We start from the raw sequence: 26,624 nt of genomic DNA, 5'->3' as shown, positions 1-26,624 counted from the left end.
CGTTGTGCCTCTTTGTAGCTTGTTGGTGTGAATTTTAAATTGGGGATGTGGTGGTAGAATGTGACTAGGAAAGCAAGCAGGTGTGGAAAGATACAGACTGAGCCTCTTTCCTAACCATCTGTACACAGGACCCCTATTCTCTGTGACAGCACACTGAGGGGGGTGGGCGGTGCTGAGGTTATCTCATATAGACATCAGGAATGTACATGCTAGGATCATGGCCTTCAGAGAAAGATCACTTTCTGTCCTTTCTCTTGCCAGGGGAGCTGACCACACTCACAGCCTTAGATCGAGAGAAGAAGGATGCGTACAGCCTTGTTGCCAAGGCAACAGATGGAGGCGGCCAATCGTGCCAGGCAGATGTGATTCTCCATGTGGAGGATGTGAATGACAATGCCCCCCGGTTCTTCCCCAGCCACTCTGCTGTGGCAGTCTTCGACAACACCACGGTGAAGACCCCAGTGGCAGTAGTACTGGCCCGGGACCCTGACCAAGGTGAGAAAGACAAGGATTAGAGGCCATTTGCTCACAGGGTCACCCTAGGCGAGGGTTTGGCGCTCTCTCTCTTGTTCTGGAACTGCAAGGACTGTCACTCCTGAGCCCACATGCCGGGGTCCAGCCCCGGTGGATCCAGGGTGATTCAAAGGTGGGAACGGAGTCGGCGTCTTTGGAAAAATACATATTTAATCACAGATATAGAGAGATTAGAAATGGACAGTGTAGTAGGAAGATTAGTGGAAAAAAAGAGGCTGAATAACTGGATTACGTGGAATAGCATCCATGCTCCAGATGGGAATTCAGCCAGAAAAATGGAAGCAAGAAAGAAGCGACATGGGGGAATCAGTCTTTCCGGAAACTGATCTGATTTCTTTATTTTTAGGTTTGCTTATATACCTTTTGTTACACATAGGGATGAATACAGAGTCACGGGGTGGGGGGGGAGCGGGGGGGGGGAGCGGGGGGGGGGGGGTCAGCAGTCCTGACCTTTATCAAAATCAGGTGCTTCACATATAAAGGTCTTAGGAATTTTATGATCCTTTCTTTCTGATAACCAAAAAACTTATTTTTTCCAAGGGTGTTTTTTCTTAAACCAGGCACCACCCTCCAAATAAAGTTACATTCCTATAGGGTGAGGGTGTAGTGAGTTACAATCAAGAAAGGAATTTATTTAACCCAAGGTTAACATGATTAGTCTTAAAGGTTAATACTTATTTCTCCTATATGTTAGTTATATTCATTATAAGGGTAGGGAACATGGAGATTTAGCAGCAAACATCAGCCCAACAAATGAAAATCCTTTCACCAATTGTTCCCCTTAAGATCTATTTGGTCTTAAGATATGATAAAGTTACATTTTTACATAACAAGGACACAATGATTAATAACAAAGCACAGTGATCTATTACAAAAGAGAAAATCCATTAACTCAAAAAGTCTAGTATTGCTAACATCAAAAACTACTGTATTTCCTTTTCTATAGTCCAAATACATTGATTAATATATTCCCAGGTGCCTAAGGATATGGAGGCCTGGCGGCAATCATTGACTCAACAAGAAGAAAAAGCCCTATGCTAATTAAGACTCTCAAAATACTCCAAAACTCTCTGTGCTGTTTATGGTTAAGAGGTAGTAAACAATCATGTGCCTAGTGGCAGGAGTATGGATAATCCTGTCACACAAGCTAGTCTGTCAGCAGAGAGGTTTGACCTAAGACATCCTTGTCCCACCCAGAGCAGGGAATTAGCAGCAATTATTGACACAACAAATGAAGAACCCTTCACCAATATAATTCCTAACCAACCCACTATACTAATAATTTCTAATTCCCCCAAAGAATTTGCCTTTAGTAAGTCTAAAACATCTCATGCCTCTCAGGTTGGGAGGCTGTAAACAATCACATGTGGCTGGACGAACCTATACAGGCAGGCTAGATAACCTTCAGAGGAGTCCGTAAGCTGAAACACTCTTGTCACGCCCAAGAATTTTTATTGCCTTGGAGCTTCACGTTTACTCCTTCTCCAAGAGAAACGGTTATGGGGGAGAGCCCCAGTAAAGTCAGAGGTGTAGGTGAGAGCATAAAACAGACTCTGGCTTTGGGGTTAGATGCTCGGGAACAGGGGGTTTCCTGAGGCTTGATCACGCCTTTGCGTATGCCAAGCCTCCTTCCTCATGACCCTTGCCATGGGCGGAGTTCCTCATGCTGGCTCCTGGCACCTACAGGCAGTTACAAGTAGAAAATGTCCATAAACTGCGTATCTAAGTGCTAGGCGACCAAAGATTTTGGCCGTTTCAAGACTGATGTGGGGCATTTCAGCCTCATTGCTTCTCCCTGCCTCTTAGACCTGGAGCACTTTCAATCCTATCATTTAAGTTCCAGGATATTTTGAATACAATACACCAATCAGAATTATTCGGCTCTGATTAATTGGCCACAAGAAAGAAACCTAGGGCGCAAACTCCATTTAGTCTACTAAATTGTTGGATCAGTTTTCTAGGCAATGAAGTGGAATAGTTTACATTTTATTTTTACGTTTTAATATTTTACATTTTAATTTTAATGACTTGGTTTTCATTAGGATTCTTTTCCTTTTACTATTTACAAGGCAAGTTGGATTCATCCAGGAGTATTCATTTCATACTCTACCATTTAAAGTTTCTGACATCATGAAGTTTTTCACTGTGGCGATCTCTATCTATGTCTATACATGTATGTGTATATATACACGTTTATATATATATATATGTACATATACAATTATAAAATTTAATTCAAGAAAGTTGGACAATTTTGCTATAGGTAAAAAATACCCTCAGGATCAAAGTAGCCAGAGGAACAATGATGAAGATGATGGTAGTGATAAGACAGATCAAAATACCCTGCTTCATGAGACACCAACAGAGTAAATTTACAACTTCTTAGAGGAAGGGAGTTTTAGCTTGGCATTGAGGGAGGTGAGAGATTTTGGAGGAACGCAGGGGTTCCAGGGAGGGCAAATAGTCAGTGCAAAGGCATCTAATATCTAAGGCCCTACAATGCTCACTAGCCAGGGCTTGCGCACCTCCAGGAACAGAAGCTCCCAACTTCCCAGGCAGCCCCTTCCCTCTTCAGATAATTATTCAGTGTTAGCATTTTGGAGCAGATACCTGTCAATCATGGTCCTGCCATCTGCAGTCACACAGGTGTCCTAGACCTTCCAAGACTGGGACGTGCTGTCAGCTCCGGCCTCAAGGCTCCTTTTCTGGATAAAGAGCCCTAGCTTCTTCACTCTTGAGTTTCCAACCCTACCTCCCTTCTAGGATTCATCCTCTGGCCTTGTACCAGTTAACAATTAACCCTTCAAAACTGCTATTATTATTCTAACCCAATATTCCACCTCAATATTTCAAATGCAGCCTGACCAGTACTTCTCTCTCGAGAAAAAATACACATATGGAAGAGTGTGCATGATATGCACATTTAGTTCATGTAAATTCAACAAAAGCATTGTGTGTCCCCATGTGCGTGTGAGATTCAGTCTCTATAGGCTCAAGGCCTGTGCTCCTCCCATTGGGTGAGGCTCTCATGGGTTAGCACTAAATATTGGCCTTCTTCAGACCCTATGGGCCCTGCCTGAGCCAACTGCTTCATCTGGTCCACAACCAAAGGAAATAACAGCCTCTGAGACAAAGTTGGAAAAACACCATGTGCTTTGATTTACTAAGAACTTTCCATGGGTGTATATTTTATTTTCTGTTTTTTGTTTTCTTTTTATTTTGACATAATTATAGACACACAGAAAGTTGCAAAAATAGTACTGAGAGGCCCATGCATCCTTCACCCAGCTTCTCCCAGAGGCAGCAATCTGTAGTATAACATTAAAACCAGGAAACTGGTCATGGGACATTACCAATAGAAAAAAAAAAAAAGAAAGTGAAGTTGCTCTGTCGTGTCCGACTCTCTGCAACTCTGTGTAGCCTGCCAGGCTCCTCCGTCCATGGGATTTTCCAGGCAAGAATACTGGAGTAGGTTGCCATTGCCTTCTCCAGGGGATCTTCCTGACCCAGGGGTCAAACCTGGGTCTCCCACACTGCAAGCAGACTCTTTACAATCTGAGCCACCAGGGACATTACTGATAATTAGACTCCAACCTTATTCAAATTTCACAGTTTCCATACGCACTTATTTGAATATGTACATGTGTGCACTTCTATTCAATATTATCCCATGTATAGACTCATGCAACCACCACCACAATCAAGAATTGTTCTATCACAACCAAAGAACTCTCTATGGGTGGTTTCAATCTTGTAAAATTTTCATTTTATGAACTGACATTGGACCCTAACCTCTACATAACAGCTTCAGATATCCTTAAGGGTTTGCAGAATAACCCTCCCCTTCACAAGAACCTTCTATGAGGTCTTGGACCCCACCCTCGTCAAGAACCCCCACATGACAGGGTCTCACTGCTAACAGCCTAAGCATTTTAGCTTAGGTAGGGACCCTGCCTTCCAGACCCTCCTCTGTCTGAAAGCTTTGCAGCAGGCAGGGTCCAGGGGAGGTCCCTCTGGATGAATAATGCACTCTGTCTCCCTCCCCAGGCACCAATGCCCAGGTGGTTTATTCTCTCACGGACTCTGCTGAAGGCCACTTTTCCATTGAGGCTACCACGGGTGTGATCCGGCTGGAGAAGCCGCTGCGGGTCAGGCCACAGGCAGCTCTGGAGCTCACCGTCCGCGCCTCTGACCTGGGCACCCCGATACCGCTCTCCACGCTGGGTACCGTCACGGTCTCTGTGGTGGGGCTGGAGGACTACCTGCCCGTGTTTCTGAGCACCGAGCACAGCGTGCAGGTGCCAGAGGATGCCCAGCGAGGCACAGAGGTGCTGCGGCTCGCCACCCTCACTCGCCCGGGTGCTGAGAAGACTAGCTACCGCGTAGTCAGTGGGAATGAGCAGGGGAGGTTCCGCCTGGATGCCCGCACAGGTGAGACAGCGCCGGGAGGCAGCTCCACCCCAACCCTAAACACGTGCGCGCGCACACACACACACTGACTCACAGTCTTGGGGAACACTGGATTCTTCACATACAACAGCCCCTCCCTGGCATCCTTCAGCCCCTTTTTCACTCTGGATCTCTCTAGATACCAAGTCCCTTCTTGCACCCTGGGCCCAGCTTATATGGAAACACCCCTCCTTCCATTATGTCCCCACCAAGGACTCTGTGTTGAGGAACCCCTCCTCCCACTTTGCAGCTTCACAGTCCCAGCTCACATCCAGCCCCAGGATGCTAAGGCCACCCTCCATCCTTGGCTGCCAAGGCATAAAGCACCTGCTAGAATTTGGGGCTTGAGCAGCCCAAGGCAAGGCTGCCTGCTTCCCTCCTAAAGCCATCCACAAACATCCCAGCTCCCTTGAATTTTCCCTTAGTCTCATAAAGATAGACATCTAGGACAACTGCTCTCTTCTATCCTCGTATCCATGAAAGAATCTAAGTCAGACTCATAGCATCCCTTGGAAGGGCCTCAGAAGCTGCTCAGGTCAGACCAGGCCCCACGTGGATCCCTCCCCACAGTACCTCTGCAATGGTGTGCTCTACCTCCTAAAGCATCTGCCTGTTGAGCATTCCTTTTTTTTTTTTTTTTCAATTTTTGTTATGGAGACTTTAAACATATTTTTTAAAAATAGAGGAAACAGTATATGGACCCCATGTTCCCATCACCCAGCTTCATTAATTATCAACATTCGTCTTGTCTAGTTTCATCCTTAACCCTCACATCCACCCATTGCTGAGTTATTTTAAAGCAAATCCCAGGGACTTCCCTGGTGGTCCAGTGGCTAATGCTCTGCACTCCCAATGCAGGGGCCTGGGGTTCAATCCCTGGTCAGGGAACTAGACCCCACCTGCTGCAACTACGAGCCTGCACATCTCAATAAAGACGGAAGATCCCGTGTACCACAACTAAGACCCAGTGCAGCCAAATAAATAAGTAACAGGATCAAGATTCAGTTAAAAAAAAAAGCAACCCCCAGACATGATATCATGTGGTTTGTAAATACTTCAGTGTGTATCTCTAAATGATACAGATTTCTTGTATAGGCACAGCCATAATATCATTAGCACACCCAAAAGATAATAATTCCTTAATATAGTTTCCAGACAACTTTTCAGACTATATCTCAAATGACTTTTTGGAGTTGGTTTGTCAACAGCCTCAAAAGTCCACATATTGCATTTCATTGGTAGGAGCTATATAACATCCCTTTGAATCTCTAACATTTTGCTCTCCCTCTTTATTTCCCACTTATTTATTTATTTAATAAAATAAGATAAATATTTTATTTATTTTAATGAAAAATTTGGGTCATGAGTGAGCCGAGATTTTCTAATATTTTGGATTGGCTAGTTGTACCTTTATGATGTCATATGATATATCCCCCTAGCCCCCAAGCTTATTATAAATGATATTTGGATCAAAGACCTTGATCACGTTCAAGCTCAATATTTTGCCAACAGTGCTTCATAGATGATGCTGGGCTCTCCTTTGCACCACATTAGGAGGCATGTAATGGTTTATTGGTTCTTTTTCCTGAGGTTAAGACTGATGGTGGGCTCAGAGGCTGTCAGTATGATCTATCTATTACAGAGTTCCTCATTAGCTATTCTTTCAACAGAGGTTTTAACAGCCTTTAATGATTATTTCCTAGGTATATTATTTCTTTAGGGGCTGCAAAAATGGTGGCTTTTTCTAGTCCTGTCATTCTTCATTCATTTACTAACTGGAATCATTTTATGAAGAAGAGTTTTCTACCATTAACTGTTCAGTTATAGAGGAATAGCAGGATAAATCCTTATTCTTTTATTTTCCAGTTTTCAGAATAATAACTCTCTGCCCTAACAATTTGTTGAACAATGCTGGGTAGTATAAAACTCTATAAGTTCTGTCATTTACTAGGTGACTGAGCTTGGGCAGGTCACTTAGCTTTTGGGCACATCAGCTGACTTACCTAGAAAATGGAAATCACACCTTGTTCTTGTTCTAAGGGTTATTATAGCTCCATATGACACAGAGTTAACATTATAGATTTAAACGAAATCTCAATGAAATAGTACATAAATAATGAGGGAAAAGCTGCCGCTGAGATGGTAATGAGGAAAATGAGAGGAGATGGAGGAGGAGAAGGGAGACTACGGGGGAGGGAAAATAGATGATGGAGGAGATGGCAGAGATGATGCAGGAGATGACAGAGAAGATGAGGCAGGAGATCAATCTCTCCCAACACAGTTGAGTTGCCTCTCCTGGGATTTGGCTCAAGACCCCCTCAGCACTCTGCCTTTGTGGTCCCAACTGCCTCAATGCTCCCATCACCTCTTGTTTCTTCAGGGATCCTGTACGTCAACAAGAGCCTGGACTTTGAGACCAGCCCCAAGCACTTCCTGTCCATCGAGTGCAGCCGGAAGGGCTCTTCCTCCCTCAGTGACATGACCACTATCGTGGTCAATATCACCGATGTCAATGAACATCAGCCCAGATTCCCCCAGCATCTGTACAGCACAAGGGTCTTAGAGAATGCCATCGTGGGGGATGTTGTGCTGACAGTAAGAATCTGTGATTTTGCCCTGTGTGTGTGTGTGGGCGGCGGGGGGATGGACTCTGGGGTGGGTTCTTGTCTCCCCTTCCTTTAGTCATCTATGAGCATAGGTTATTTTATCAATTAATACACTATAGGCTTGACTGACGTATAGCCACTCAACCAAGCTCTCTCATGACAAAATGTCTCAGAGCCATGTTTGATAAGATCTAGATCACGTAATGAAATAATGGGCATGGGAGAGGCCCTAGAGGACACAAGGGGCACAGAGGGTCAGTCTGGGAAGGGAGGAATGGGGGGACACCAAACAACACCTCTTTGCATTTAAATATGTAATTGCTCCCCATTTCATGCAGTGAAAGTGAACTCTGCATGCCCGTATTTGAGGTTTTCATCTCCTTTCACATGCACCCTACACTCCAACCACACAGGAGGAGATGTTTCCCCAAACATCCTCTGTACTTTCATATCCCTGGGCTCATATCGTTTCCTCTGCCTGGAATGCTGACTCCACTCCCAGAAGCCTTCCTTATCCATCAGGCCTTTGCAAAGCCTTGTCTAACTTCCCCAGGTGAAATTTATAGCCATAAAACTGATCATTCTTTGCTCCAAATTAGACTTGACCATAAAATTACACATTAAGCTTCCTGAGGGCTTACTCACTTTGGCATATTCCTCAACCCCTAGCACAGGACCTTAGTACCCTGTCGGTTATGAATGAATGAGTAAATGAAGGAATGAATGAATGGATAGATAAATGAATGAACCAAGACATGCTGACATCCTTACCAGGATGTAAATGAAGATATCCTCTTGGAAAGGATGACTGTGGTCTAGGGACTGCCAGCCCAAGGACAACCTGTGGGGCCAGGAACATGTTTGTGCCCCCTACACTCCTAGGGGCCAAGATTTCCTTTATGGTCTCTCTTGCCCCTCCATTCACAACCATCACCTGCCTCCACTGCAGGTGTCAGCAACTGATGAAGATGGACCTGTAAATAGTGCCATCACTTACAGCCTCATAGGAGGGAACCAGCTTGGGCACTTTGCCATCCATCCCAAGAAAGGAGAGCTACAGGTGGCTAAGGCTCTGGACTGGGAACAGGTGAGTCACATGGGAGGGACCCATTCTGAGATCATCAGAGCGGAATATAGCCTTGCTGAAGGTCCAGAGGGTGAACTGTGGTCAACACCCCAGCCTGATGCTTCTCCAGACCTGCCCTCAGTGTCCCCCATTCCTTTCCTCTGTGGAGACTCTGGGGCATGTAAAGCCAGAGGCAGGAGAGGGGCTGAGTAACTTTTAACTCGCCCAACTTCTCACTATTAACCAAGGATTATTAGATCATTATAACAAGTTATCATTTACTGAGCACCTGCTCTGTGCCAGGGACTTTGCTATGTGATGTACATACATTATGCCATTTGGCCCTTAAAGTGATCCTAGGATGTGGCTCCTGATATCACCCGCACACAAGTCAGTCACTCTGCCAAGGTCTCAGCTAGTAAATAGTTAAACTGGAAGTCAAATTTACTTCTGGCTGACACCAGAACCTGAGCCCTAAAATGCTATGGGAGAGCAATGGGGGCAGGCAAAAGGGAGTGTCTCCATCTTATTTTTCCAAAAATATTAGTCATGAATCAGGGGGGCAGAACTGAGGGCCCTGTTGCTAATTCTCCCCTGGGTCTCTTGCCGTAGACTTCTAGCTATTCCCTGAAGCTCCGAGCCACAGACAGTGGGCAGCCCGCACTCTATGAGGACACAGACATCGCTATCCAAGTGGTTGATATCAATGACAACCCACCAAGATTCTTCCAGCTCAACTATAGCACCTCTGTCCAGGTATGTTCAGCCTTCTAAGATCATCCCAAAGTCATCATCTTCCCTGCATTTTCTTCCTAGTGGAGGGTGCTCACCACTGGTATCGGTCCACCCAAACAGTGACTGTGACCTTGCACTGATACCCAAATGGCAACACAGCCTGCTGAAGGGGATTACGGATTACACAATTAAAAATTATCTAGCATTCTGCTAGGTTCTTCTGCATCCATTATCTCACAGGGGCTCACACAGCCGTATGGAATAGATAGTACTCATTTTACAGATTTTTTAAAATGGAGCTACAGAAACATGCCATAGTCAAAATGTGGCAAATTTGGGATTTGAACTCAAAGATTTTCCAGATCCCAAGCTATTTCCACTATACTAATGGTTTATAAACGGGATTTGGAGAAGGCCTTGGGATTCTGTAGGGAATTGTGATCACATAGAGAGAGGTAAGGAAGTGGGTAGAAGCACAAAATTCTGAGTCCCATATCCATCAACCAGGGTCACCTGTTTTGGAAATTATGAGTTAGGATGCTCTGGTTGCTAATAATAGATCACTTGACTAAAAGTTCATTAAACAATAAGGCCTTATTAATCCTATAGCAATAGGTCTGAGAGTGGGAAAACCAATTCCAGAATTGGTTATTTCAGCAAAAAAAAAAAAAAAAAGATATCACAATTTTGGATTACTTTCTTCAAAATTCACTCATCTTCTTCCTTATGGTTATAAAATGGCTGCTGCAGCTCCAGCATCACATCCTTGCCTAACCCTTCTTCAAAGGTGAACAGGAGGAGATTTCTTTTGCCAAATCTGTTTCTATCAAAAGAAGAACCCTCACCTGTCAGACTTCTCCAATGGTCAGAACTGGATTATACGATCACCCTTAAATAAAAAGAAAACTGGCATAGGAAATCAGATTATTACAACTGACTTAAACCAATCATAGTCTGTCTCCTCTTAGGAGGACATATCTTAGCTGAAGGTATTGCCCTACCTGAATAAAAGTAGGATTTTATAAGAAAGGGCAGACTACTTGTTGAATCTGAAACTATGACTTTCTGCTCATAAGATTGTGTTTTTAGATAAGGTTTTTGATGCTAAAAAGACAGTTAACAATCACTGTAAATATTATAGCACGCTGAATTCCTGTGTTACAGAACAAAGACTGGAACAGGGACTTCCCTGGTGGTCCAGTGGCTCAGACTCTGTGCTTATACTGCAGGGAGCCCAGGTTTGAGCCCTTGTCTGGGAACTAGATGCTGCATGCTGCAACTAAAGATCCTGGGTGCTGCAATGAAGACTGAAGATCCCACATGCCGCCAAGACCTGGCGCAGCCAAATAAATATTAAAAACAAAAAAACACAAAACTGGAACAATACCCAGGGGATCCATTCTTCTCAGTTGAATTACTAATTGTCTTTGAATTTTTCTCATTGGATGTGTGTTCCATTGATCATCTAATCATGAAACCATCTCTAGGTTTTCAACTGATCCTATGAATCACAAAATTCCCACGTGGATCTCAGGCACTAATTTATATACATGAATTATCAGTTATGTGACTTGGACAAGTCACCTCTCTGTAGGATAAAGGGCCTCTAAAGACTCTTCCAGCCCCAATGGCCTTTGTTTCTAAAACCTAGGACTGCCCTCAGGAAGCTCTGGTCTAGACTAACAAAGTCAACCACTAATTCACAGACAGGCAGAATGAATGAATGACAGTTCAAGATGTAGGCATGACCTGGGAGCAGCCAGAGTGCCGAGGACTCATCCTAGAGAAGGGAATCCAGAAAGATGTGAGAGGAAGGACTGGGACTCACTCTGCTCTTTGATTTTGTCACTCTTGTTCTCAGGAAAATGCCCCCATTGGCAGCAAAGTCTTGCAACTGATTCTGAGTGACCCAGACTCCCCAGAGAATGGTCCCCCCTTCTCATTCCGAATCACCAAGGGGAATGATGGCTTTGCCTTCCGAGTGACCCCAGATGGATGGTTGGTGACTACTGCAGGCCTGAGCAAGAGAGTCCAGGAATGGTATCAGCTTCAGATCGAGGTGAGAGCTGTGGGGGCCCCTGGTGGTGACCGTGGGACGAAACATGTGCTGGCAGTGCTAATAGATAGCTAGCAGGAAGCTGTTGTATAGCGCAGGGAGCTCAGCTTGGTGCTCTGCGATGAGGTAGACTGGTAGGATGCGGGTGGAGGTGGGATGGGAGGTTTAAGAGAGAACCACATACCCCTGGCCAATTCATGTTGATATATGGCAGAAACCAGCACAATAATGTAAAGCAATTGTCCTCCAACTAAAAATTAATAAGCTCAAATTAAAATAAAGAGGGAGGGGGTATGTGTATATATATAGCCATTTATATATGTTAATATATATACACACACATATATATATATATACACATGGCTGGTTCACTTTGCTATACAGCAGAAACTAACACAACATTGTAAAGCAATTATACTTCAATAAAAAAATAATAAATGAATAAAAGCACCATCAGTGCTTCTCTTATTAGGAAAAAAGTGTACAGAGCCCTTACTACGTGCCAGGCACTGGGCTAAGTGCTTCACGTGCGTCATTGCACTAAACCTCCACACCATGCTTTAGGGTGAGTGCAGTTATCACTCCCACTTTCCTGATGTGGTAACTGAGGCACACAGAGATTAAGTGACTGGCTTAAAGTGATACTGTTAATAAGTGGTAGAGCTGGCCTGCTCCAAATCCCAGCACTCTGACTCCAAGCTCTTCACCCCTGCCCTGCTCTCAGAACAGAAACTCCCTCTCCCTGGATCTAATTCCTCAAGTCTGGCCAGAATAGTTCTTTGGACCTCAAGTCTTGTTAAAGACCTACCTCTGAGCATTGGTGTTCAGTGTATCCAGCGTCACAGCAAGCCAAAATGCTGAGATGATGAAGTCTGCGGTGAAGAGAGGGTTTATTAGCAAGGCCGCCAGGCAAGGTGATAGGATAACAAGTCTCAGAACCACCTCCTTGAAGGCAAGGGGCTCTGGGTGTTTATGGATAAAGAACAAAGGGCCAGGGCAATCTGAGACCTGGGGAGCGAGGGGAGCACGGTGAAAGCTGATTGGAAAAAGGTGCGGTAATCATTGTTCTGCCGCAGGTGTTCCTAAGCTACAGGCCTCTGCATGTCCAGAAATGGAGGCACTTTGCACTACCTGAGGGTGGAGTTTTCTGCCCTCTGACATCAAGGTCACCAAGCAGAACTTGGGCATGCTCTGTTGAAGGGCTGGTGGTCCTACCCAGTCTGAACCAGTTCTATTCCCACTAGGCACAATTGACTCCCCAAATCCTGGAAAATAACTCAGGCAACTATCTTATTGTTTAGGTTATATGCAGATGCAAGTCTTAAAGCGACCTTGACTAGTGAAGGCAGGTGAAGTGGATTTGATTAATGATTATCCATGGTTTCAGTGCCGGGGTCCAATAAGAGAACATATATACATGTGCAGGGGATTACAGTGATATTATGATGGGTTGTAGGAAAACTGCCCAAGAAAAAGCGGCCAAAATGCTGATGAAACATGCCCATGCTCATTGCATTCCCCCAAATCTCTTTTCTAAACCTTAAGTCTAGTGGATACTACTATCCTGTGAACTTCTCTGGGCTCAGGGTGATGTAGCCATCCATTCAGACAGCCAGCCAGCCAGGCATTCATTCATTCAGCATCCTTTGAGTACCTATCATACGCTGGGTCCCATGCTAGCAGTGAAAAGAAGAGGGTGATCCCTGTCCCCATGGGCTTTTGATTCTAATTATGGAGACAAACAATAAACAGATGAAGAAAGAAAGGGGTGGGAAGCTCAAAAGGCACTGCAGAGACATATTCAGAGGGTGGCTGCCCTTGAGACCTGAAGAGTTGGCCACATGAAAAGGGGGCTGGAGAGTGTCCCAGGCAAGAATAAGACAAGACCAATCCCACTTTGGGAAAGAGCTTGAAGTGACCCGAGGCATGGCCATTTGCTCATCACATGGTGAGCGAGGAGGGGAATGAAGCTGAAGGGATGGGTTGGATGGCTCATGGGTGCCTCATAGCTTGGATGACCATGTTATTTGAGGTCCAAACTGTGATGTTCCTGAGAGTGACAGAGGCACTAAAAACAGTTAATTGATTATAACTGTTGATTTTCATAACAAATGAAAATCAAGACTGTCCTGGGCTAACCAGGAAGTACAGTCACCCATGATAAGCCTTGGTAATACTTGTTGATTCTAATCAGGGTGCAGTGAGAAGTGATGGAAGGGTTTCCAACAGGGAAGTGACCCTTCTTGTGTCTCAGGAAGCTCATTTTTTAAGTTCCAGAGACAGTCAGTTGAAGGGGGCAAGAGTGGTTGAGGGAGACCAATGAGAAGTCATCTAAGCTGGAGGCAGGTGGTATTGAGACCTTGAGTGATGGTGCGGATGAACAAGTGGACAGATTTGCAACAGGTAGTGGGAGTTGGTGGTGGATTGGATATGGGGAGAGAAGGAAAAGAGAAGAATCAGGACCACTCCCAGGTTCCTGACTCCAGTGAAGTCTGGTTGGTAGGGCCATTTATGAGTCTGGAGAGACTTGGATGGAGAACAGGTTTATGGGATAAAATGAGGGCTCTGTTTAGCATGTATTATCTTTCAGGAGTCCATGATATATCTAAGTGAAGGTGTCCAATAAGTAGCTGGAAATGGGAGGCTTTGACTCAGAGAACAGATGTGGGCTAATGTAGAGGGTCTTCAAAGCCAAAAGCATAGGTCAAGAGATCAGCTTCCTGATCTCTGTAGCCTGGCTCAGAGTATCACTTAGTAACTCAATCACTTTCTTAAAAAAAAAAAAAAAAAAATCACTTTCTTGCATTCGTCCTGTATTTCCACTTTTGTTCACTGGGAGGCACTATGCTGCTGCTGCTGCTAAGTCACTTCGTCCTGTCCAACTCTGTATAGGCCAGCAGATTCTGCTCTGGCTTTACCTACTGTATGACCTTGAGCATGTTAATTGACCTCTTTGAGACTCAGTTATATCTTTTGTAAAGTAGGACACTTCAGGATACCTGCCTCATCAGACAGATAAACTATGATCACACATTTAAAGCATGTAAAAGTGACAGGCACACAGTTTGTACTCAGATAATGTCAGTTACATGTTATAATGCAGTGCTTAGTCACTCAGTTATGTCTGATTCTTTGTGACCCTATGAACTGTAGCCCACCAGGCTCCTCTGTCCATGTGATTCTCCAGGCAAGAATACTGGAGTGGGTTACCATGCCCTCCTCCAGGGGATCTTCCCAACCCAGGGATCGAACCCAGGTCTCCCACACTGAAGGAGGATTCTTTACCATCTGAGCCCAAGGAAAGCCTATATATTATAATACTTAGCAGTAATATTAATTATTACCATAATTCCCAGAAGCAGGTGTATTATTATACCTTTCTTGTCCACTCAAAGCAAATCCATATGAACAAGATATTACTGTAGGGAAAACCATGAAGATCCTTACTGACAGCTGAGAAAGTGGTAATGCTACTGAGGAGGGGAAGGAAAGCTTCACCCTTGTCTGCCTAAGTCTGGGCAGAAAGTTGTAGAGATGCTTGGTGAAATGTGCAAGGGAAAGGCATTTCTAATTTATTCTAATAATCACCTTGCTTAAAACCTTTGGTGGCTTTTCATGTCTCTGACTTAAATCCAATCTCCTGTTCCTCAGCACATCAGTAACCGCCTGGGTTACCTCTCTGCTCACCTCTGGCCCTCAGCCCTGGCCACTCTGGTCCCTTCCTGCTTTTTCAGCATTCCTTCCCACCTGAGGGCCTGACACTTGCTGTTCCCTGTCTGTCACCTCTCGTCCTCATCTCTCTTTTCTCCTGATCACGGTAGAGGGCCTGGCCTGTACAAGCACTCAATACATATTTGTTGACCGAACTGAAGAGGACATGCCCATCCCCAGCCTGACCCCAGTCACATAGTAAAGAGAAGTAAGAGAACCTGTTGGGCTGACAGTGGCCACAAAGGATGTGCTCTGAAATCGCTAGGAGACATGTGATGACCCTCCTAAAGAAAGAGACAGAATGAGAGAAGTTCAAGAGGAGGGAACCGTGTGGCTTGCGAGGCTTAGGAGGGACTCTGAGAGGTGTCAGATGAGAAGGTGGCAGAGTTACGTTTTACTGCCTGGTGTGGGCTGTAAGTCCCTCCACAAAGCCTTCGGTGCTTCTGGAGTGACGATTTTCCTTTTCAAGTGCGACAGCACACTGAGCTCACGCTGGAGCAGCAGGGAGGCCCCTCAGGGACCACAGTCACTGTCCTGACGCGTAGCCTGCTTCTCCCACAGGTGTCAGACAGCGGCACCCCGCCCCTCTCATCTTCCACGTCGGTCAAGGTGCACGTCAGGGAGCAGAGCCACTACCCGCCCTCCGCCCTCCCCCTGGAGATCTTCATCACCACTGGGGAGGAGGAGTTCCAGGGCGGCATGGTGGGCAAAATCCACGCCACAGACCGAGACCCGCAGGACACGCTGACCTACAGCCTGGCAGGAGAGGAGGGCGTGGGCCGGCGCTTCTCAGTGGGGGCGACCGATGGCAAGATCATTGCCTCCCACGCGCTGCCTCGGGGCCGATACACGTTCAACGTCACAGTCAGCGATGGAACCTTCTCCACCGTGGCTGGCGTCCATGTCCACGTGTGGCACATGGGGCCAGAGGCTCTGCAGCGGACCATGTGGATGGGCTTCCACCAGCTCACCCCGGAGGAGCTGGTGAGTGACCACTGGAGGAACCTGCAGAGGTTCCTTAGCAACTGGCTGGACATCAAACGAGCCAACATCCACCTGGCCAGCCTTCAGCCAGCAGAGGCCACGGCTGGCGTGGATGTGCTGCTGGTCTTCGAGGGGCACTCGGAAGCCTTCTCCAAGCTCCAGGAGCTGGCATCCACCATCGCTCGCTCAGCCAAGGAGATGGAGCACTCGGTGGGAATTCAGATGAGGTCAGCCATGCCCGTGGTGCCCTGCCAGGGGCCAAGCTGCCAGGGACAAATCTGCCAAGAGACCGTGCGCCTGGACCCCAGGGTTGGGCCCACGTACAGCACAGCCCGGCTCAGCATCCTAACCCCAAGGCACCGCCTGGAGAAGAACTGCTCCTGTAAAGGTGAGAAATGGGCCTTCCCCAGGACACCCAGTGCTGCTGGGCCTGGCCAGCCCAACTCCAGGGCTGGAGATCCCAACACAGGGCTCTCAGTTTAGTTAGAGGGATGTTTTCACAGGATTAAGGGCCATGGACCACCATGAGACAGGTATGGCCTCACAAAATCTCATCATGGAATAGCACCCTAGTTCTAGTCACTTTTTTTAATTTTGAAAATAATGGTAAGAATACAAGAGACAATTCAGATCACAGCTAAAAGCATAGACTCTAGCATCAAGTTGCCTGGGTTCCAATCCTAGCTATGCCACTTGTGAGCCACGTGACCCAAGGAAAATTAATTAACCACTCTGTGCCTTTGTGCTATTGTAGGGATTAAGTAAGAATTAAATATTAAGTGCTTGCTAAGAAAAGTGCCTGACATATAGAAGGTGGTCAATTAACCTGAGTCAGTAACACTACTACTATTATTACTACAGTCTGATGGGTTTAACCTTAGCATTCAGAGTAGGCAGCTCAGGTTCAAATCTGAGTTTTTATCATTTACTAGCTGTGTACCCTTGAGTGGGTTATTAAAACTCTCTTTCTCCTTCTTTTGACCTGAGTTCCCTCTCTTCAACGCTTCTCTTCCCCTCCTCCCAATCCCCCTCCCCCCAAATCAATCCTCTTCCCTAGGAATCTGGAGCCCTGACAACTGATAATCTTATTCACACTGAGGTTTTAAGGATTTAATAAGTGGACTCACTTCTGGGGAGGGTGGATTTAAAAAACAAAATCTGGGGAGGGCATTGCTTAATATAACACAGCATTTCTCAAAGGGGTTTCCACAGAATGCTATGTCCAAGGGCTAACGGTAGGTGGTCCACATTAAAGGGTCGCATGGTCAAATGAGCTTGAAAAACTCAAGTTTAGGTGAAGTTTCAGACCCCTCACTATGCAACAGTGTGTTAGCAATTGCTATGGGGGATGGGGCATGCAGGACCTTATGGAAGTTTCAGCTACATTATTTGTCACTATTTGCTTTCTTCTTGACTTCTTAACAGCATATCATGTGGGATGTGCTTATTCAAATGATTACACTCCTAATGATGAAGGAGATATCTTGAGGCAAAAAGCCTTTGTAGTGTTCCTGAAATCACACATATATGCAAGATCCTCTCCAACTTGGCCTCCTTCTTCCCCAAGTGATGTCAGACTCAACATGGAAACTATGGAGGATTTTGATATCAACCAATTCTGGCTCCATTTGCGTTTCCTTCATGGTTTGAGCTCATAGTTTCTGACCCAGGCTGGGACCCAAGGCAAGGGTGCCTGGGGCCAAAGAAAGGTGTGCAGGGTGATGGCCCCTGTCTAACAGTGTGACCCTGGACAAGTTACCCCACACCCTCGTTTCTTCACCTGTAAAATGTGAGCAATGACGCTGCTTGCCACTCAAGAGTTGAGTGAGACAAAGTTGGTTCCAGTGCTCCATTGGTGACCGCTTGGTGTGGAGGTGACACCTTTGGTTGCTTTCACAGGTACTGCCGTGAGGTTCAGCGGTCAGAGTTTCGGGCGGTACCGTCTCCCGGAATTTCAGAATGGGCACATACACTTCCGCCTGAAAACACTCCAGTCACAGGCAATTCTCCTGTTCAGCAATAAGACAGTATGTCTCTCCCTGAAGGTAAGGAACCGCCACCCTGAGAGATTTCCTGGGGGCGTGCCAGGCTGGGGAGGTGGGATGGCATGGGCGTGGCCAAGAAGGCAAACTTCCGCAAAGAAATCCTTGCGTGGTTTACCGTGATCCTGGGTGTGACTCTCGAAGGTCAGAACATTAGACTTTCTAGTTACAATGGCTAAAACCACCCCACTTGGGGATACATCATGTCCTAGTACAACGTTGGGCTGTTCTGTGGGATGACAGAGAGCCTCTGAAGATAGAAAGAGAGATGCATGAGGCCACCTAGACCTGGCTGATGCTTTTATCACTTTTGCTGAGTAACAGACCAATGTCCCCCCAAGATGGGTTGGACCTAGGGGGCGCTCAAGATGACAAACTCAGCATTAAGTACATCGAATCATATGGAGGAAAATGAATTTCCTTTCTAAGGGTCTTTCAGTCCTTCTGATTATATCTGTAGAAAGTCTCAGAGTGCCTGCCTGATTTTAACACCTCCATCACACATATCCATCTCCCAAAGAGAAAGGAGATTTTGGCAGCTAGTTCGTGCTAAGTTGCTTCAGTTGTGTCTGACTCTTTGCAGCCCTATAGACTGTAGCCCAGCAGGCTCTGCTGTCCATGGGACTCTCCAGGCAAGAATACTAGAGTGGGGTGCCATGACCTCTTCCAGGGAATCTTCCCTACCCAGGGATCGAACCCACGTCTCTTATGTCTCATGCATTGGCAGGCAGGTTCTTTATCTCTAGCACCACCTGGGAAGCCCCATTTAGAATTTTTAAAATATTTGTTTATTTTCACTGCCCTGGGTCATCATTGATGCGCACAGGCTTTCTCTAGTTGTGGCGAGTGGAGGCTACTATCTGGTTGTGGTGCGGGGGCTTCTCATTGTGGTGGCTTCTTGTGTTGCAGAGCATGGGCTCTAAGAACAAGGGCTCAGTAGTTGTGTTGCTCTGCGGTGTGTGGGATGTCCCACAGCAGGGATCTGTGTCCCTTGTGTTGCAAGGCGGATTCTTCACCACTGGACCACCAGGGAAGCCCTAGTTAGAACTGAATTCATTTAGCAAATATTTATCAAGCATTACTATGCAACAGGCACTCTCCCAGGTGCTTGGGTCTTATCAGTGAAAAAGATTAAAAAAAAAAAAACCCTCTTAGAGTTTTCATCCTATGGTGAGAGACTGACAGTAAACCTAGTAAATCAGAAAATTACAGAATTTGTCTAAATGCGATAAGTGTTTGGGGTTAAAAAAGAAGAAAAAAGGTTAAGGGGGATCAGGAATGTGGGAAGTTACAATTTTAAATAAGGTGGTTAGAGAAGGTTTCATTGAGGGTCTAGTTATGTAGACCTCTGGGGGAACAGCATTCTAGGTAGAGGGAACAGTCGTTGGTAGGAGATCGCTTGGCATGTTTAAAAACAGCTCCGATGTCAATATGGCTTGAGTGAAGTGAGCAGGGGAGCAGTAGTAGCACAAGCTGAGGTCTGATACATAATAAGATGAGATGAGATCATATCTATAAAAAGTTCTCAGGCTGGTTAAGAACATTGGTTTTATTCTGAGTAATATAGGGGATGTTAAAGGTTTTGAGCAAAGAATTAAGATGTTTTGACATATGTGAAAAGGGTCCTCATGGCTACTGTGCTGAGAATAGACTTTAGAGGAACAAGGATGGAAGTGGAAAGACCCAGCCCAAAGGGAGTAATTCTGGTGAGAGATGATGGCAGTTTAGATCAGGGGAATGACTGTGGAACTGGGAAAAAAAGAGTTGAGATGCTGGAGATATTTTGAAGGCAAAGACAGCAGGACCCTGGAGAAGCTGAATGAGGGCTAGGAGAGAAAACAAGGAGTAAGATGTTGACCTGCAGCAACCAGAAGGAATGGAGTTGCTGCCAACAGACCTAGCCAAGGATATGGATAGAGTAGATTGGGGAAGCGGGGGTGACCAGGAGTTCCATCTTGGACACATGAGCTTGAGATAACTATTAGACCTACTAGTGGAGCTGGACAAACAGAATCTAGTGAGAAAGTTCTGGGCTGGAGGTGAAGATCTGAGATTCTTCAACATACATATAGTATTCACAACCATGAGACTGGGAAGATCACCAAGGAGTGCAGGTTAAAATGAGGGTACATCAAGGATCTATCCTTGAGATACTCCATCACTGAGAAGTCAGGAGAAGAGGAGAATCCAATAAAGGAGAATGAAAAGATGCAACCAGTGATGCTGAAGGACAACGAACAGAGTATTGTATCTGGGAAGCCAGATGAAGGCTTTGTATTAAGAAGGAAGCAGTGGGGCTTCCCTGGTGGCTCAGTGGTACAGAGTCCATGCAGAAGACATGGGTTCAATCCCTGGTCTGGAGAAATCCCACATGCCTCAGAGCAACGAAGCCCATGCACCACAACTACTGAGCCAGTGTAGAGCCTGGGAGCCTCAACTGCTGAACCCATGTGCCACAACTACTGAAGCCCGCACGCCCTAGAGCCCAGTGCTACGCAACCAGAGAAGTCGCTGAGTGAGAAGCCCGACTGCTGAACCCATGTGTCACAACTGCTGAAGCCTGCACGCCCTAGAGCCCAGTGCTACGCAACCAGAGAAGTCACTGCAGTGAGAAGCCCGACTGCTGAACCCATGTGTCACAACTGCTGAAGCCTGCACGCCCTAGAGCCCAGTGCTACGCAACCAGAGAAGTCGCTGCAGTGAGAAGCCCGACTGCTGAACCCATGTGTCACAGCTGCTGAAGCCCGCACGCCCTAGAGCCCAGTGCTACGCAATCAGAGAAGTCGCTGCAATGAGAAGCCCATGCACTACAACTTGAGAGTAGCCCTCACGCTCTGCAACTAGAGAACAACTGTGTACAGCAACGAAGACTCAGCACAGCCATAAATAAATAAATAAATAAATAAAATTACATATAAAAAGAGAAGGAAGCATTGAGTGATCAGCTCAGGCATATTCTGCTAAGAGGTCAAATAAGATACAAAGTGACATCAATCATTGGATCTGGCAACAAAGAGGACGCTGCATACTCTGACATCAGTGGTTTCTGTGTCATGATGTCACAGTGGGTAGGAGTGGAATTTTACTACAAAGAGAAAGCAAATAAAGAAAGTGCAATCTGGCAAGAGATGTGGGTTCAATAAAACTTTTTTTTTTTTTTTTTAAGATTAGAGCAGTAGGGACTTCCGTGGTGGTGCAGTGGCAAAGACTCTATGCTCCCAAAACAGGGGACCCATGTTTGACCACTGGTCAGGGAACCAGATCCCATATGCCAGAGCTAAGATGTTCTTATGCCTCCACTAAAGATCCCACATGCTACAACAAAGGTCAAAGACCCTGCATGTCACAACTAAAATAAATAAATACATAAATATATATATTGTTAAAAGATTAGAGCAATAGCAGCATGTCTATATGATGCCTGGAATGATCCAGTAGAGAATGAACAAAGATATAGGGAGGAGAAGAGATAGTCAGTGGTCTCTTGTCCAATCTATAGGAGGTTAAGAAGGGTAGGGTGGGATCTAGTGCACGAATAGAGAGATTGGCTTTGGACAACATGGACAGATGTGATGGTGACCGTGCCTATAACTTCCCATCTGGTCGCTAAGAGTGAGGATGGGGAGAGAGGCATTAAGGGTCTAAGGAGAGAGAAGTTGTGAAAATAGTCATCTGGGAGAGCAAGGGGACTAAACAAGACAGTGAAAGTGTTAGTCGCTCTGTCTTGTCCGACTTTGCAAAACCATGGACTGTGGCTCATCTGGCTCCTCTGTCCATGGAATTCTCCAGGGAAGAATACTGGAGTGGGTGGCCATTCTCTTCTCCGGGAGATCTTCCCCACCCAGGGATCGAACCTGGGTCTCCCGCATTGCAGGCAGATTCTTTACTGTCTGAGCCAACAGGGAAGCCCAACCAAGACAGTACAATTGTACAATTGTTGGGTAGTACGAAGGACACATTTGAGACTCATGGCCATGAAATTAAAGGGAGACCGATAAGCAAAGGCTGTGTGTTACTCCGTAGCCACGTTCAGCTCCATGATACCTATACAGAGTAGAGGGAAAGTTGAGTTTTACCTGATTTGTGTATTTGCCAAGTGAGATCTACCAAGTTAGAAAGGGAAAAGAATTTGTCTATGGACTTTTAAGCTTGATAAGGTGAGGAGTGAGGACATGACAGAAGGGAGAAACAGTGAAAAAATGGAGGGAATCAATGGAGTTGTGGTCTTTGGTAAGTGAAAGCAGTGATTTAATAACAATGTTTTGTATAAGATGTACTTATAAAAAAAATTTTTTTTAATTGAACAATAATGGCTTTACAGAATTTTGCGATTTCCTGTCATACATCAGCAAGAACCACCCATAGGTACACCCATGTCCCCTCCCTCCCGGGCCTCCCTCCCATCTCCCTCCCCATCCCACTATTCAGTCTGTCACAGTGCCCATATTGAAGTTCCCTGAGTCACACAGCAAATTCTCACTGGCTATCTACTTTAGATACAGTATTGTAATTTTCTATGTTACTCTCTCCATACATAAGATGTACTTATTTTTCACATTCTCTTTCCACAATGGCAAGTTACATTGGTTTTCTATTTGCTGGAATAATAAACGTTCTTTTTAATAAAGGTATGTGTAGTATTCAACCAGGGCAAAAATTGGCAAGAATGTGTACAAATGGCCAACCTCTAGAAAACACCGGGTTAGACCTTCATATTTCACCCAGAGGAAGCTCTGCTTAATCCAGCTCTACTTCATAGTTTCACTTGTTGTTGTTGTTGCTCAGTTGCTAAGTTGTGTCCAACTCTTGGTGACCCCACGAACTGCAGCACACCACCCTTCCCTGTCCTTCACTATCTCCCAGAGTTTGCTCAGACTCATGTCCATTGAGTTGATGATGCCATCCAACCATCTCATCCTCTGCCATCCCCTTCTCCTCCTGCCTTCAATCTTCCCCAGCATCAGCATCTTTTCCAGTGAGTTGGCTCTTCGCATCACGTGGCCAAAGAATTGGCGCTTCAACTTCAGCATCGTCCTTCCAGTGAATATTCAGGGTTGATTTCCTTTAGGATTGTCTGGTTTGACCTCCTTGCAGTCTAAGGGACTCTCAAGAGTCTTCTCTAGCACCACAGTCCGAAAGCATCAATCCTTCAGTGCTTAGCATTCTTTATGGTCCAGCTCTCACAGCCATACATGACTACTGGAAAAACTATAGCTTTGACTATATGCACCTTTGTCAGCTTGTGGATCCCCTGAAATCATCTTTAAGATCCACTTCAAGAACTGCTGAACTGTTGAATAAGGGAGTGAGGGTGAAAGGGAGGTTTTTGGTTTCCCTGAAGGCTTAGGAGAGTAGGACACTAGAGAGGCCTGTGAAGAAGACTCCAAAAGATAGGGTCCAGCGAGATGTCTCTGGGCCTCAGTTTCCTCATCTGTGAAATGGAGATGCTACCCCTGCCCAGGACATTCCATGGAGAACAGCGAGGGCCAAATGAGACCACAAATGGAAGTGCACCTTGAGGGGTTTTATGCTCTACAAATACAATATCTAAAAAAAATACAGCCTTGAAAAATCACTACCCCTCTTACCTGTAAGAATACACTAACATTCTTTGCACTAGCAGCTTCTGAGCAAGGGTTTTTCTAAGCACTTCTTGGTTTTGCTGATGGTCATCTGGGTTTTCTTTACAGCTGGTCAACGGAGTGCTCCAGCTGGAATACCACTGCCCAGGTGGCTTCTATGGAAATCTTTCCTCCCGGTTGCACGTGAATGACCACGAGTGGCACTCTGTTCTAGTGGAGGAGATGGACACTTCCGTCCGCCTGTTGGTTGACAGCGCAAGAAGCACCTCCCTTGAGCTCCCAGAGAACTGCCAGGGTCTGAAGCCTGAAAGGGACCTCTTTCTGGGTGGCCTCGTCCACTCGCATTCTTCCCCAAATGTCTCCCAGGGCTTTGAAGGCTGCCTGGATGCTGTTGTGATCAACAGAGAGGTGCTGGAGCTGCTGGTCCATGGCAAGAAGGTGGCCGGTTTGCTGGAGAGGCGGGCCCTCACTGAGTGCTGCTTCCCCAGTGACCAGTGCAGCCGGAACCCATGTCTCAATGGTGGGAAGTGCTCACCGACTGGCGGGGCAGGTAAGGCTGTGGCTGACCCCGAGGCTTACCGCAGGAGCCTCTGCAGAGGACCCTGACATGCTGAACTAGCAATCATGGATCACTGTAGAGTTGACCGAGTATATTTCTCCAACGCAGCCCCTTGAGGGAGAAAGGGGAGAGGGAAGTAAAGCTCTGTTTTACTGCTCAAGAAACCACTGTACTACAGAAGGGATACCTGGAAAGGTAAGGGAATTCAGCCAAGGTCACAGGGCTGAAGTTTGAGACAGGTTCAGGGTGCAGATCTCAGGGGAAATAATTCCTCCTTTTCCTTTACTGTCTGGTGAGTTGGGCTTGGCTAGGTTTATACTAGAGAAGGCAATGGCAACCCACTCCAGTACTCTTGCCTGGAAAATCCCATGGGTGGAGGAGCCTGGTGGGCTGCAGTCCATGGGGTTGCTAAGAGTTGGACATGACTGAGCGACTTCAGTTTCACTTTTCACTTTCATGCACTGGAGAAGGAAATGGCAACCCACTCCAGTGTTCTTGCCTGGAGAATCCCAGGGACAGGGCAGCCTGGTGGGCTGCCATCTATGGGGTCGCACAGAGTTGGACACGACTGAAGCGACTTAGCAGCAGCAGCAGCAGCAGCAACATGTTTACACCAGGGGAGGCCAAGAGTCTTCTTCTCCTTCAACAAGAACTATCTTTCTACTTTTTTTTTCTGGATGGGGGAAGGGGGTGAATGGGGACCTCCATATAGAAGGCTGAGGTCAACACATCCGTGTCATCATTGGTCCATGCTAAGTTTCTCTTTCTTACTGCCCTTTATACTCCACTGCCTTTTCCCTTCCCCAAACTCATAGGTAAACATTTAAAGTGTGTGTGTGTGTGTGTGTGTGTGTGTGTGTGTGTGTATGTGTGTGTGTTCTGGCCATACTGCACAGTATATGGGATCTTGGTTTCCTGACCAGGGATCAAACCCTCACCCCTCAGTGGAAGCATGGAATCTTAATCACTGGACCACCAGGAGGTCCCTAAAGTTTTTCAAAGTGTCCTTTCAACATGCATGAACTATATTTCACATGCTTGAATTTTTACACTCTTCCATCCACACTGCCACAAGTAATTCTTTTCTCTAATTTCTTTCTTTTAATTGGAGGATAATTTCTTTACAATGTTGCATTGGTTTCTGCCATACATCAACATGAATCAGCCATAGGCATATATATATATATGTCTCCTCCCTCTTGAACCTCCCTCCTACTACGTTTAGTTTGGGCTCAATTTGCCAAGGTGTGCATGTGCTTACTTTTCCCCTCTCCCCTTTCCTAGCAATGGACATCCCACTTCTGTCAACAGGGCTGCACTGAGCATCCTTCCATGTCATCCTGTGAACCTACCTGAGAACTTTCACACACACACACACGTGAAATTCACAAACCCAGAGAATACCAATACTTTGACTAAGTCAGGTCAGATTGCTGTCCAGCATGGCTGCAGCAGTCTGTGCTTCCACAGCAAGGCATGGGGTTCCTAAGCACCTATATCCCTGTCAACACCTGGCACTCTCCCATTTTCTAATGTTTGCCTGACTGATAATACTGTTATTTCTACCTGAGATATCCAAGGAGTCCATCAGTTCTGTGTCCCCACTGCCATGAGTCTGAGCCCAGCCCTCACCACCTCTCATCTTCTCTTTTGCACCAGCCACCTCCTTGCTCTCCTGCTTCTGTCCCTCCACTAGCATCTTCCAGCAGGACACCAGAGCCATCCTTACACAGTGCAGATCTGAGCACATCACTGTCCTGCTCAGACCCTAGTGGCAGCTTCCCCTTGCTGTTCAGCTGCTGCTGCTGCTGCTAAGTCACTTCAGTCATGTCCGACTCTGTGCGACCCCATAGATGGCAGCCCACCAGGCTCCCCTGTCCCTGGGATTCTCCAGGCAAGAACACTGGAGTGGGTTGCCATTTCCTTCTCCAATGCATGAAAGTGAAAAGTGAAAGGGAAGTCACTCAGTCGTGTCCGACTCTTAGTGACCCCATGGACTGCAGCCCACCAGGCTCCTCCATCCATGGGATTCTCCAGGCAAAAGTACTGGAGTGGGGTGCCATTTCCTTCTCCAGTGCATGAAAGTGAAAAGTGAAAGGGGAGTCGCTCAGTCGTGTTAGACTCTTAGCAACCCCATGGACTGCAGCCTACCAGGCTCTGCCATCCATGGGATTTTTCCAGGCAAGAGTACTGGAGTGGGGTGCCATTGATGGAGTCCCAATTTCTTACTCCTGCCTATGGCTCCTATGCACTGGACCCTTCACCTGCCGGCCCTCCTGCTCCCACTCTCCCCTCTGCTG

General features: G+C 46.3%; 1 protein-coding gene across 1 annotated transcript in view; it reads left to right on the top strand.

The window, feature by feature from the left end:
- The window catches only part of FAT2 (FAT atypical cadherin 2), a 62,997-nt gene that overhangs the window by 30,699 nt on the left and 5,674 nt on the right, over positions 1 to 26,624 (top strand). The window contains exons 12-20 of the mRNA XM_069589975.1: positions 262 to 495; positions 4,582 to 4,965; positions 7,364 to 7,578; positions 8,539 to 8,676; positions 9,268 to 9,411; positions 11,252 to 11,449; positions 15,719 to 16,529; positions 18,041 to 18,186; positions 23,874 to 24,315. Coding sequence (XP_069446076.1) covers positions 262 to 495; positions 4,582 to 4,965; positions 7,364 to 7,578; positions 8,539 to 8,676; positions 9,268 to 9,411; positions 11,252 to 11,449; positions 15,719 to 16,529; positions 18,041 to 18,186; positions 23,874 to 24,315 — 2,712 coding nt within the window. The remainder of the gene's footprint in view (positions 1 to 261; positions 496 to 4,581; positions 4,966 to 7,363; positions 7,579 to 8,538; positions 8,677 to 9,267; positions 9,412 to 11,251; positions 11,450 to 15,718; positions 16,530 to 18,040; positions 18,187 to 23,873; positions 24,316 to 26,624) is intronic.

The sequence above is a fragment of the Ovis canadensis genome, chromosome 5 (genome assembly GCF_042477335.2).
Source record: "Ovis canadensis isolate MfBH-ARS-UI-01 breed Bighorn chromosome 5, ARS-UI_OviCan_v2, whole genome shotgun sequence".
In the NCBI taxonomy this organism is placed as follows: domain Eukaryota; kingdom Metazoa; phylum Chordata; class Mammalia; order Artiodactyla; family Bovidae; genus Ovis; species Ovis canadensis.
This window is presented reverse-complemented; position numbering and strand designations above follow the sequence as displayed.